This window comes from Giraffa tippelskirchi, chromosome 12 (genome assembly GCF_054371585.1).
Source record: "Giraffa tippelskirchi isolate mGirTip1 chromosome 12, T2T-mGirTip1v1.2.pri, whole genome shotgun sequence".
NCBI lineage: Eukaryota > Metazoa > Chordata > Mammalia > Artiodactyla > Giraffidae > Giraffa > Giraffa tippelskirchi.
In genome coordinates this window covers 135,852,706-135,864,861 of record NC_137286.1, presented here as the reverse complement: position 1 = coordinate 135,864,861, position 12,156 = coordinate 135,852,706, and the positions used below count along the sequence as shown (strand labels likewise).

At 44.6% G+C, this 12,156-nt stretch overlaps 1 protein-coding gene across 5 annotated transcripts in view; it reads right to left on the bottom strand.

Moving 5' to 3' along the window:
* The window catches only part of LOC145530190 (ATP-binding cassette sub-family C member 4-like), a 159,188-nt gene that overhangs the window by 140,983 nt on the left and 6,049 nt on the right, over window positions 1-12,156 (bottom strand). For all 5 annotated transcript variants that reach the window (XM_081551106.1, XM_081551105.1, XM_081551108.1 and 2 more), the window contains exons 2-3: window positions 8,163-8,273; window positions 7,496-7,616 (exon numbers count right to left, since the gene is read on the bottom strand). In XM_081551106.1, coding sequence (XP_081407232.1) covers window positions 7,496-7,616; window positions 8,163-8,273 — 232 coding nt within the window. The remainder of the gene's footprint in view (window positions 1-7,495; window positions 7,617-8,162; window positions 8,274-12,156) is intronic.

Sequence of the window (12,156 nt, the reverse complement as noted above, 5' to 3'; positions counted from 1 at the left end):
ATGGACTGGTCGGATCTTGTTGCAGTCCAAGGGACTCTCAAGAGTCTTCTCCAACACCACAGTTCAAAAGCATCAATTCTTCGGTGCTCAGCTTTCTTATAGTCCAGCTCTCACATCCATACATGACCACTGGAAAAACCATAGCCTTGACTAGACGGACCTTTGTTGGCTATTACTCAGCTGTCTATTACTCATCTCTTTGGTCCTAACATCCTTGCAATTACAGGAGGAGTAAGAGTAATGTCACCCACCTAAAAGAATATTGATAATTGAACAAATCTAGCAAAAAAAAGAGTGCAAAATAAAGGCAGGTCATAACCACCTAAGTGTCTGGGTTTATCTGCTGAGAGACAGTCTTTAATAACCCAGTTGAGCAAACAGACTCACTAAGGAGTAATGCCAGTCCATGGCCTATAGCTTCTACTCTTCTGTCTATTCTTGATCCTATCCTCAACTAGTGAGGAATAAAACAACTGAAAAAATATTCGCTATCAAACTTGAAACTAACCAAATTAAAACTTTCTGGATAAGCAGGCACAAGATCAAAAATTGTGCCTCAAAACCCTGCATCTTTGACATTAGTCTAAGTTTGATCTGTGAATATTCTTTCCACAAACCAATTGAGAATATAGTTCTTACATCTTCATAGGAATTCTTCACAACTATGAAACCATGATTTGTAAAAAGAGTCTAATATAATACGACAACATTTGATCAAGGTTCTACAAGATTCTCAGAGTCCCTGGGGCAGACATTTCTTGGTGGAGTCTTTGGTGTTCAACCTCCAGAAAGCACTTGACTTCTGGGCCCCATTTCCTGCTTCTTAGGGGAACTTCTCACAGGGTTAAGTGCTAAAATTTCCCTAGTCAGTATAGTTTCTCCATTACATTTCCACACATACTTAAAAGGTTTCTTACCCAACTCCACCATCTCTGCTTCATGAGAAGAATTAAGAAAACACGGAAAACAGAAACAAGCTATATCAGACAAAGAAAAGAATGCTTGAGTGAAATATATAAGCAGAAAAAAATGAGCTTGTGGGAAAAATGAAGGGGCAATTTACCCTCAGAAATGGGAGAACAGGTAACAAACAGTAGAGTTGAGAAAGATCCAGAGCTAAGGAGGAAAAGCGGTGAATCTCGGAAAATAATAACCATTAGGATTCTAAATATAACTTCACTCCCCCTGACACAGTGGTCTTCATCCTGACTGCACCTTAGCATCACCTGGGAGGGGTTAAGAGCACTCTGAGGCCTGAAGCCCAGCCTCCAGAAACTGCTTTAGGTTCAACCGATTAAGGATGAACCTTGAAGTTCCCTCTCCCTGGAAGATTCTGGATGTAGAAACTAATCCCATAGAAGCATCTGCTATTCTTCTGCATCAGGGTATCTGGGCCTGGAGAGGCCGTGAACTTGCTTTGAAAGACTTACAAGTACCATAGACGGTATTAACCTGAGTTCCATGCTACATATCATGCTTCTAAGAAAATTCCTTATGAATCCAAACTCTTGAGACTCCAATGATGAAATTCAGACCTTTCATTCGACACCACAGGAAAAAAAAAATGTTTATAAACTACAGTATTTACAAAATAAAAATATGATTCAAAATTTGTAATGTTACATCGAAAGAAGGAGAATTAGAATGGAACAAGGATACCAGTCTTCTTAAAAAATAGCCTCTTTTATTGATTTGACTTTGGAATTGTGAAAACATACAGAATTGTGATTATAAAACAATCAAGTTTTCAAAATCAAATCCTAAAATTTCAGAGTAAAATAAAACAAAAGCTATATCCATCCAGTAGGTTGGAAGAGTTACACAAAAAAGAATTATTAAAAGTGGTTTTAAAAAAAATTGAAAACACATTCCCTGACTGATATGCCTATCTAAAGAACAATATGAACAACAATAACAAAAAAATGCTTCCAAAAGTCACATTATGGTTAACAGTGTTGACACTATAAAATTTTTAAATGAATAATTATGTTGGCGTCACTGAGAACTGGGATTAAGTGAAGGCGCTCAGTCGTGTCCGACTCTCTGTGACCCCATGGACTACAGCCTGCCAGGCTCCTCTGGCCATGGAACTTTCCAGGCAAGAATACTGGAGTGGGTTGCCATGCCCTCCTCCACAGGACCTTCTCAACCCAAGGATTGAACTGAGATCTCCCACGCTGCAGGCAGACTCTACCATCTGCGCCACCATCAGGCATGGCAGAAAAGAGAATAGACGATGAGAGGAAGAGAGATACCAATCTAAGAGTAAAAAGATAAAGTAAAAGCACTACTGTCCTGAATCTGATTTAGATTGGAGATACCCATATAAACTCAAGGTCTGTTTACTATAAAAAATGTATTCTAGCTTTGTCCAATGAAAAAGCTGAGAAACAATAGCCAACCCAACAGCAATGAGTACCCCTAGTGCCCAGACCATAGTCTCTAAATACCATTTCCCACTAGAAGGAGTGAAGGCTGCTTGGAGAAATGGAGATTCCAGGGCTGGGACAAATTTGTACTTAAGGATGCGCAGCTTTTTTTGTGTAACAATAAACCAGAACCTTCTTGTCACACCAGAAAGGAAAAAAATTAGCAAAGATTTCAACAGTTTACACACAAGACAGGAGTCCTGGGAAGAGACCTGTTCTATCCTTAATGGCAGAGGCCGGTTTCACAAAGGGCTTAGAAAACTCACTGCTGTTTACAGGCCATGATGGAAGAATGAGAACTCTTGAGAAAAGTCATTTCTAAAAGTCAACTTTCCAGACAGTAATTAAAAGTTTCACTTCTAAGCAGAATTTTGAATTTTTTCCCGTTATGAAAGCAATCTTTTTAAAAAGGAGTCATCTATTTCCTTGATTTACTAAAAAAAAATGGATTGAGGGGGATTGGAGGATGAGTGAAATAGGCAAGGGAGATTAAGAGGCACAAACTTCCAGTTATGGGAATGTAATGTACAACATAGGAAATACAGTCAATAACATTGGAATAACTTCGTACAGTGACAGAGGGTGACTAGACTGATCAGGGTGATCATTTTATAATGTACAAAAATATTGAATGACTACACTGTACACTTGAAACTAATACAATATTGTAAGTCAATCATCCTTCAATTTTTTTAAAATAAGTTTTCATTGAGGCAGTAAAAATACGGTTTGTTTTTTTTTTTTTAATGAATTGAAAAGCATCATCCTCATATATGTCTGAAGGTCATCACTGTGGATATTACTAACATCTGATGGCTAATGCTATGCTCTCAAGAATCGGCAGGGCAGGTCTGCTCTGCAGGTCCCTGGCTGCTTGGCTCAATGCTCCCTCCTCTCCCTTGCTGTGTGGTCCTCAGTGGATGCTCTGAGCCCACAGTATCTCTGCCACTAGCAGCCACTTCTCAGCCTCCTGGGTTGAGAAGTGAGGGACACACGGAAGAAATGATTGGGAAATAAATGCAAAGACCGCTCAGCTCTTGGGGAACCAGCCCTGAGTCCAGGCACAAAGCCCACTTTGGGACACAGAGGATTCTGTTTACTTTCTGCCCATTAGTTGAGCTACAAAGTGAAGATTTACACAAATATGTGCCTTCCTATAGCCTCTACCTAAAACAGAGACAACCAGCAAAAGTGGCCTTGGACAAAGGTCAGTGATTAGATAAGGCCGGCCATTTCTAAGGTTCCCAGGAAGAGGACATAAACCCTGGCCACTCCTCCCCACTCAGGGTAGGGAGTGAGTGAACCCACTGAGGCTCTTCAAGGTCACCCCGTTTACACACCAGCAAGTGAAAACCTCACCTCTCAGAGAGAAGCCCTGATGACCTGGGGAGGTGGTCTCTGTGTCTATGGTCCAGGAAGAGTCTTCAGGCTCCTCCTCTCCACTCTGAGGGCCCCAGGCAGGCAGAGACCTGTTCTTCCCAACCAAGGTCCCCATGGGGTTGCACACAGGGGCCAGGGTGCTGGGAACTCGCTGGTTGTTCTTTTCTAATTAGTGGTGACCTGCTCGTGCTCCAGGTTGAACATTAGCCTGGTACTTGCTTCCTCATGCATTATGATCACTCCTCAATTCTCACAGGACAGAGGTTTCACACTTTGAAATCCTAACCCCAGAATCCTCGCCCTGGACTGGCATCTCCTGCCTCTTCCCACTGTGTGCCCGGAGTGCCTGCGCTGTGGTTGGTCAGAGCACTGCCTGGGAACCATGGGTAACCCATGAGTCGTCCTGTGCACCAGAGGAATTAAAAGAGGGCAGGAGGTCACAAAGTACATATGTTCATGTTTTAGAGAATCCTGAGCTGAGTTTAGATCTTCCACAATCACCACTTAGGGATGGTAATGAAGGGAAGGTTAAAGGATTCCTGGTCCACCTGAACACAGCATGATGTTGCTGCTGGTGTCAACATCCTAGTCAAATCTGGCACCTAGGGGACATGGACACCTGAACTCTACCCTCATTTACTGTCCCAAGTCTGACTTCCTGCTCCAGGAAGTTCTTAGCATCCTATTTATTACCTTTAGACAATGCTCAGGATGCATGTGTCTGACACCATGAATACAAAGCTCTAAAGACAAGCCTTTCTGACCCTGGATGAACTCTCAGGCATTGAGATGAAGAGGCTCGTAAGTCAGAGTGCCCGAAGTGGAACCTCAGGTTGTTCTTTATGCTCCGTGTGACCACGGGCATCCTATGAAACTACTTGGACTGTGTCCTCTCTTCTAAAATGGGGGTAATATGAAACCTACAACTTCATTGAGTTAGTCCAAGGAATAAGAGTGATATTACATTTAAGTGCTCATAGCAGTTCCTGATACATAACTAATTTTGAGTACTTACTATTGTTACTACTGCACTACTAATAGTACTGTTGCTTCCACCACGACTACTGAGTATGAGCCCCTCTCACTGCTACTACAACTTCTAGTACTACAGAGGATGAGCTCCCTTGTTTTTAAGGTCCTCTACTCCCCACTTCTCTGCCATGACCACCCCACAACCAGCCTCCTGAAGGAGGAGCCGGGGCTCTACCAACTGACACCTGACACAGCCCCTGGCCTGGCCTTCCTGGATCCCCAGCAGGAAGTGTTCCTGGGGCTGGACAACTTTGAAATCAACACCCTACCCGCCCTTCACAAGGCATTGCAGCATCTCAGTGGTCAGAGCCCTCTCTAAGGTGGCACTCTGCCCCACACACCTGTCCCCACCCTCCGGCACAATGGTCAACACACCTTTGTCACCAACGAGAACTCCATCTCCCAGGACCACCCAGTCACCTGGGGGCTGACAGATTCTCCGTCTCTCCAGTTGTCTGGGGCAGACTTCACCTGCCCACCTGTCCACTGCCCGTAGTGCCCTTCAGTACAGCACAGCCTTTAAACAAGAGCCACACCGCCCACCTGTAAACCACCTGGCCCACCCACCTCACCCCCAACAAAACAGACTGATGACAGCTCACACCTTCTCTGTTGTGGTCTTTAATGGACCGGAACTTGGGGGTACAGAGTCGACTGATAAGAAAGTAAAAGAAGGAAGAAAAGAGGCTGATATTCCCTGGTTTACACAGTATGCCAATGTAACTCTAGGACAAAGAGCTAGCACCGTCTACATAGGCTCAGGGCGCCCTCTCGAAGAGGTCTTGAAAGCCCAGGCAAATAAGTAGACACGGTGGACACCTGTGCTCCGTGGAAGCAGCCTGAAAGGGAGAGGGGGAGAGAGCGAGAGCGAGAGCGAGAGCGAGAGTGAGAGCGAGAGCGAGAGAGAGAGAGAATCAGGAAAGACATGGGGACCAGTGCTCTGGTGGAACAAAGGCATTTATTCAACATATTGTGGGCATATATATACTCTCTTACCAGATAGCCCTTTTTAGCAGAGATAGGGATCATAAATCTAACAAGTCATCTAGAAAGCCAGAGGCTAGAATTATTCTCTAGAGAGGGGGTTGTAAAAGTAACTTTACATATCAGAAAGGAGGAGACTTGTAAATGGCTGCTGTTTACCATATGAAATTTCCATACAAATGAGATACATGAATTTCTATTAACCCCAAAAGCCGGCTTGCAGCTCTCTGGCACCTGTATTCAGGTGCTGTTAAGGAACATAGAATTCATGCAAGACTGAAAACAGCACACAGGAAGCCTCCTGTTAAATGTATCCTGACACTTCTCCACCTGAAACACCCCTCTCTCAGCAACTGCATCTTCCATCCCTCCTGCTCTCACACACTCACAGCCCGCCCGTGTCCCTAAGGCAGCACTAAGGGACCACGGAGAGCACGAGCCACACAGGAGGGCCTGCAGCAGACCCCCAGCAGGCTCAGCCAGAACAGCACTGTATCCCCAGGTGGACTGTCCTCTGGGGGATCTTGACCCAGGATCCTCAGATCACGGAGGTCACTGACCTCACAGCTTTCTATCTTTGGTTTTCTCCTGTGCATCTGCTCCTCCACTCTGCCAATGCCAGGATACCAAGACTTTCCCTTCAACCAGCAAACCACCTCCACAGTCAGGACTGAAACCAGCACAGAGGGTGCATGGATTCTCCACGATTCATGAGGAAGCTGGAGCTCCTCCCCACGGGGGTCTCTGACCTGGATGACCTGGCCCACGGGGAGGGAGCAGCCCAGGGAAGGGTGTGCTCTTGGAGCTCTGGCAGCTCCTGCCCAGATGCAGGGCCCTGGGTCTTGCTCCACTGGAACGGGAGAGGTGATGATCCCTTCTTAGGAAAGCATTTATCAGATGTGTCCTGGGCAAGTTAACAATTGCTTGCTGAGTGACTATAAAATGTCTTAGGTTTTGGGCTCAGGTCTAAGGTTACTTCCTCTAAACCAGGAGGCACATATTCCCTGAGGTTTTAGGATCTTCTTTATCTCAAGGATTACCTTTAGCATTTATATCATTTACTGAGCATTCAGTTCAGTTCAGTTCAGTCGCTCAGTCGTGTCTGACTCTTTGGAACCCCATGAATTGCAGCACGCCAGGGGTCTCTGTCCATCACCAACTCCCGGAGTCTACCCAAACCCATGTCCATGGAGTCAGTGATGCCATCCAACCATCTCATCCTCTGTCGTCCCCTTCTCCTCCCGCCCCAAATCCTACCCAGCATTAGGGTCTTTTCTAAATTTTTTTTTTTTTTCCTCCTGAGCACTAACAATGTCCTAATATGGTATAAAAGGTGTTTTCTTGTCAGTGCCATCCTTCCACAATACTATGTTTTAATTGGTTAAAAGAAAAATATTGGCTTGGCAAAAAGTTCATCCAAGTTTTGCCATAAGCTGTTATGGGAAACCTGAAAGAATTTTTTTGCCAACCCAATAGTAATCCCCTGGAGCATTTGTCTTTAAGCACCTGTCCATTCTAAAAGTAAATACAACCGCTGAACTACATCATGATTCACAGACAAGTTTTATCTTCAGACCTTAAACCACTGTCCTCTCTCCCCACCATCTCATCCAACTCAGTACTGAACTGCATACACTGAGAAGCAATGCACAGTATGTAAAAGCTTTTACCTCAAGAAACATAAGTAGTCCCAAAGCGAAATAGAATTTCCAGTAACACTTGACTATTGCTCTCATTAATGAAGGCTCCCGTGCGCCTTTCTTGGCTCTCAAAACTTCTCGATCCCAGTACCTGTGATGAGAAGCAAAGCACAGTAAAGAACAGCCTGCTACAGGTAAATCGGGGGAGAGGGCGGAGTAGAAGATGAGCCTTTACTACAAGGTGCTCTGTGGCTGCCCCCAGAATGCTGGCTAATTGCTCACAGGGCTCCTGAAGGATGAGCAGTGTAGACCAAAGCACCTGGCAGGCCTTGAGGGAGAAGTCTTGGTCTCAGAAAACAAGTTCCTGCCAAGCTTTGCTGGACTCACAGGTCATGAGCAGCACAGGAGGGCAGACTCCCTCCTCCAAGGACCCCACCTCCAGGGACAGAGCTCGGCCTCCAGGGCCATGGCTGCGGGTTCCCTCCATGTCCACAGATGCACAGGGAACACGGGCTCCCCCAGTCTCCAAAGTGGGCTAAGCCTGGGTTCAGCCTGAGGGGGTGAGTGTGCAGTGTCAGGGCAGGAGGCTCAGAAGAACCCAGAGGAAGGCAAAGCGCACCCCCCGCCCCACGCACACCTTTAGCCCCATGTGGAAATTCTCACTCTCCCTCCCCTTCTCCCTGATGTCTGTGCTCACCATTGCAGCTCTTCTCCAAGATGCTGGGAGCGATCTTCTGGAAGCACTGAGTACAAGTCGCCTTGTTTTAATTTCCGTTCATGACCAATTTTAAACAAGGGGTTTAGCCAGCTGTTAAAAATTAAAAGGACAGTGACATACATCTAAATTACACAGCTCTAATTTGAATCCTATAGTGATGGGCTTTGTTAAAAAACAAAACTGTATTTTAAATATATAGAGATATGGAATAATTAGACATGTGTTTACACACTCACACACAGACACATACACACTCCCTAACTCTGTAGGCTGAGAGGCCCCGGAAGCAATGACACACTGGTAGCAAAGAACATTCTAGCCCCTGGTTCTTGGGGTTTTGGGAAAGACTTTTAAGGTCTACTCTCTTATCACCTTCAAGTATTCAGTACAGTAGGATTAACTACAGTCACCAGACTGGACATTATACCTTCATGAAAGTGAAAGTTGCTCAGTCGTGTCCAACTCTTTGTGACTCCATGGACTATAGAGTTCATGGAATTCTCCAGGCCAGAATATTGGAGTGGGTAGCTTTCCCCTTCTCCAGGGGATCTTCCCAACCCAGGGATCAGACCCAGGTCTCTCGCATTACAGGCAGCAGTTCCACGAACTGTATAGTCCATGGGGTCGCAAAGAGTCAAACTTGAGAGAGGGACTTTCACTTTCACGGGGATGTAATGTGCAGTCTGGTGACTATAGTTGATCCTACTGTATAACTTATTTTATAATGGAAGTTTATGTCCTTTGGCCCCCTTCACACAGGTCTTGGCTTTGTAATATCCTTCTTCCTTAAAAGGAATCAACTAAAGAAATGGCTGGTTCCAAGGTTGGGGCAGTGTGTGTCAGCACTGATAATTCTTTTTTTTTTTTTTTTTTTACTGTAATATAAGTGCCTGACTTGAAGCTTTGAAGACATCCATCTCCGGTGAACACATGACAGCTACACAACGAGATAAAGAGCCAGGCCACCCCACCCGTGAGGATCCCTCTTTCAGAAAGCTCTGGTTGACCTGATAACAGACCATTTCACTGACTGTTTGCTTCTCCCTTCCTGCACTTTAATTCCCGCTCTTATTTTTTAAATTCACCAATAAAGAGTGAAACTCTAAAATCCTAGACACCCCACCCTCAACCTCAAAAATGCTGAACCCCAGGTCCAAGCTTGCTCGTGAGCGCTCTCTCTCTCCACCCAGGACCTCGCTGTGTCATCCAGGGGTGCCTTGTACCTTCCAGGACATGTGAGTGATACACCTTGGCATTTCAAAGTTCCCTGATGGTTGTTTCTGAGACGTGTCTCACAATCCTAAGAACCACAAGGGTCGGTCCACCCACAACACTGACTGCAAAAGGAGAATTTCTGTGAGGGCTGCTCATAAGCAGTTTGAGCCCTGGTGAGCAGAGCCCCAGGCAATCCCAGCAAAAGCCTCACTGTCTACAGGCTGAGACCAACAGGCAGAGAAAGTCCAAGATGGGTCTGGGACATCTTGTGCCATAAAATAAGGAAGCGCTCAAGGAATCATGAGGATGTTAGAAGGACAGAGAAGCTTGGATGGCTCTTGCTAGACAAATCTGGGATACTTTGAGCATCAAAACAAACAAATGGCAATGAACCTTAACCCAGTAAATAATGAAAGAATCCATGAATCCATAGTGCTACGTAAACAGGAGAGAAAGGAAAGCTCTTGCAAACAAACACAAACATAAAAGGAGTAATCAGTTACTTTTAAGCTGTGTGCTGCTGCTGCTGCTGCTAAGTCGCTTCAGTCGTGTCCGACTCTGTGCGACCCCATAGACAGCAGCCCACCAGGCTCCGCCATCCCTGGGATTCTCCAGGCAAGAACACTGGAATGGGTTGCCATTTCCTTCTCCAACGCATGAAAGTTAAAAGTGAAAGTGAAGTCGCTCAGTCGTGTCCGACTCTTAGCGACCCCGTGGACTGTAGCCCACCAGGTTCCTCCATCCATGGGATTTTCCAGGCAAGAGTACTGGTGTGGGGTGCCATTGCTAAAAATGTACTATACTGAATAATTTTCAAGTGTAAGATATTTTTTATCTTTATATGAGGAAAAGCCCTTGGGAAATTTTTGTGTGATTCAATGTGTAAACTATGTGCCCCAAGACATGTCTGTTCTATATAGATGCTTAGTCCCTTGTGCAAATGAAGTGCTGGTCTAAAAAACTGCTGAAATTTTATATGCTTACTAATATTTTACATTTTTTTATCCTGCATGTCCTGTAAAGTTATAAGTATGCACAATAAAAATGTTTAACAATTCAGAAAAAAAAGGAACAATCAAGTCAGAAAATCATCAATGGAAATTAAAAATAGTGGTAGAAAGTCTGAAGCAGAAGATGATATTTACATAATCTCAACTTATCTCTCTGCAATTATTTATTATAAAGGGAAAAAAATAGTAACTGTACAGATGATCCCACCAAAAAAACTATTCAGATTGATTATGAATTAATTAAATGATAATAGTTAGCATGCAGAGACAGTCCATTGGTAAACACCATTTTACTGATGTGCCAGGGTAAGGAAATTGCCAAGGCCAGACAATAATAACCCATGGATAGAGATCAAATCAGTCAGTCCTAAAGGAAATCAACCCTGAATTTTCATTGGAAGGCCTGATGCTGAAGTTCCAATTCTTTGGCCAACCTAATGGGAAGAGCTGACTGATTGGAAAAGACCCGATGCTGGGAAAGGTTGAAGGCAAAAGGAGAAGAGGAGAGCAGAAGATGAGATGGTTAGATAACATCACCGACTCAATGGACATGAACTTGAGCAAACTACAGGAGAGAGTAAAGGACAAGGAAGCCTGGTGTGCTGGTCCATGGGGTCGAAGAGTCGGACACGGCTGAACGACTAAATAACACCAACGACAGAGATCACATTTCTTCTATCCTCTTATTCCTAGGACAACATGGATACAGATGCTCAAGAAATATTTGTTGAATGTATGACTATCCATGACTCATTAAAGAAGCAATAAGACTGAACTTCAGATTTTGCTAATCCGGGTACCTTGGCACCCATAAAGAACCGCGGTCCAGCAGTCAGAAGACTGGCCGCTAGTCCCAGCAGTGGTGCTGAGCACCCAGGGCCTCAGCTGTCCTCTGCTCCAGGTCTCCACTCCAGTTCAGCAGCTCCACCACCTTTAACATCTCTAGGTCTCAGTTTTCTTCCAAAACAACAGTGTACATCTAGGAGCTTTACTACTAAGTAGGTTTCAAACATGTTGGGTGATTTATTCCACACTTGTCCTCTACAGAAAATGCTCAGGGAATCAGCACTGGGACTTACCCAGATGATGACACCCTGCCCCCAAAGTGAAAGCGTTAGTCACTCAGTTGTGTCCGACTCCTGTGACCCAATGATCTGTCCTCAGAATTCTCCAGGCAAGAATACAGGAGTGGGTAGCCATTCCCTTCTCCAGGGGATCTTTCTGATCCAGGGATTGAACCATGTTCTTCCGCCTTATAGACAGATTTTTTACCATCTAAACTGCAAGGGAAGCCCACAAAAGACCCTCTATAAAATTCTGCTTGAAGAGGAAAAGATGCTCAACATCAAAATATCTTTGGATCCAGATTCCTTCCTAACTTTCGATGGGAAAGTTGAACATTTATTTATAGCATTAAATAGTGTTCAAAATGTGGTATTTACTTTTTAATTACACTTATTATTTTGTAAAGGAGTATATCCAGTGGACAACCTGATAGTTTCAGGAGGACAGCAAAGGGACTGAGTCATACATGTCATACATTCACATGTATCCCTTCTCCCTCAAACCCCCCTCCCATCCAGGCTGGCACATAACATTGAGCAGTTCACTGTGTGATACAGTAGGTCCTTATTGGTTATCCATTCTAAATACAGCAGTGTGTACATGTCCCTACCAAACTCTCTAACTATCCCTTTCCCCATCACTCTCCCTGGCAACCATAAGTTCGTTCTCTAAAGTCTGAGAGT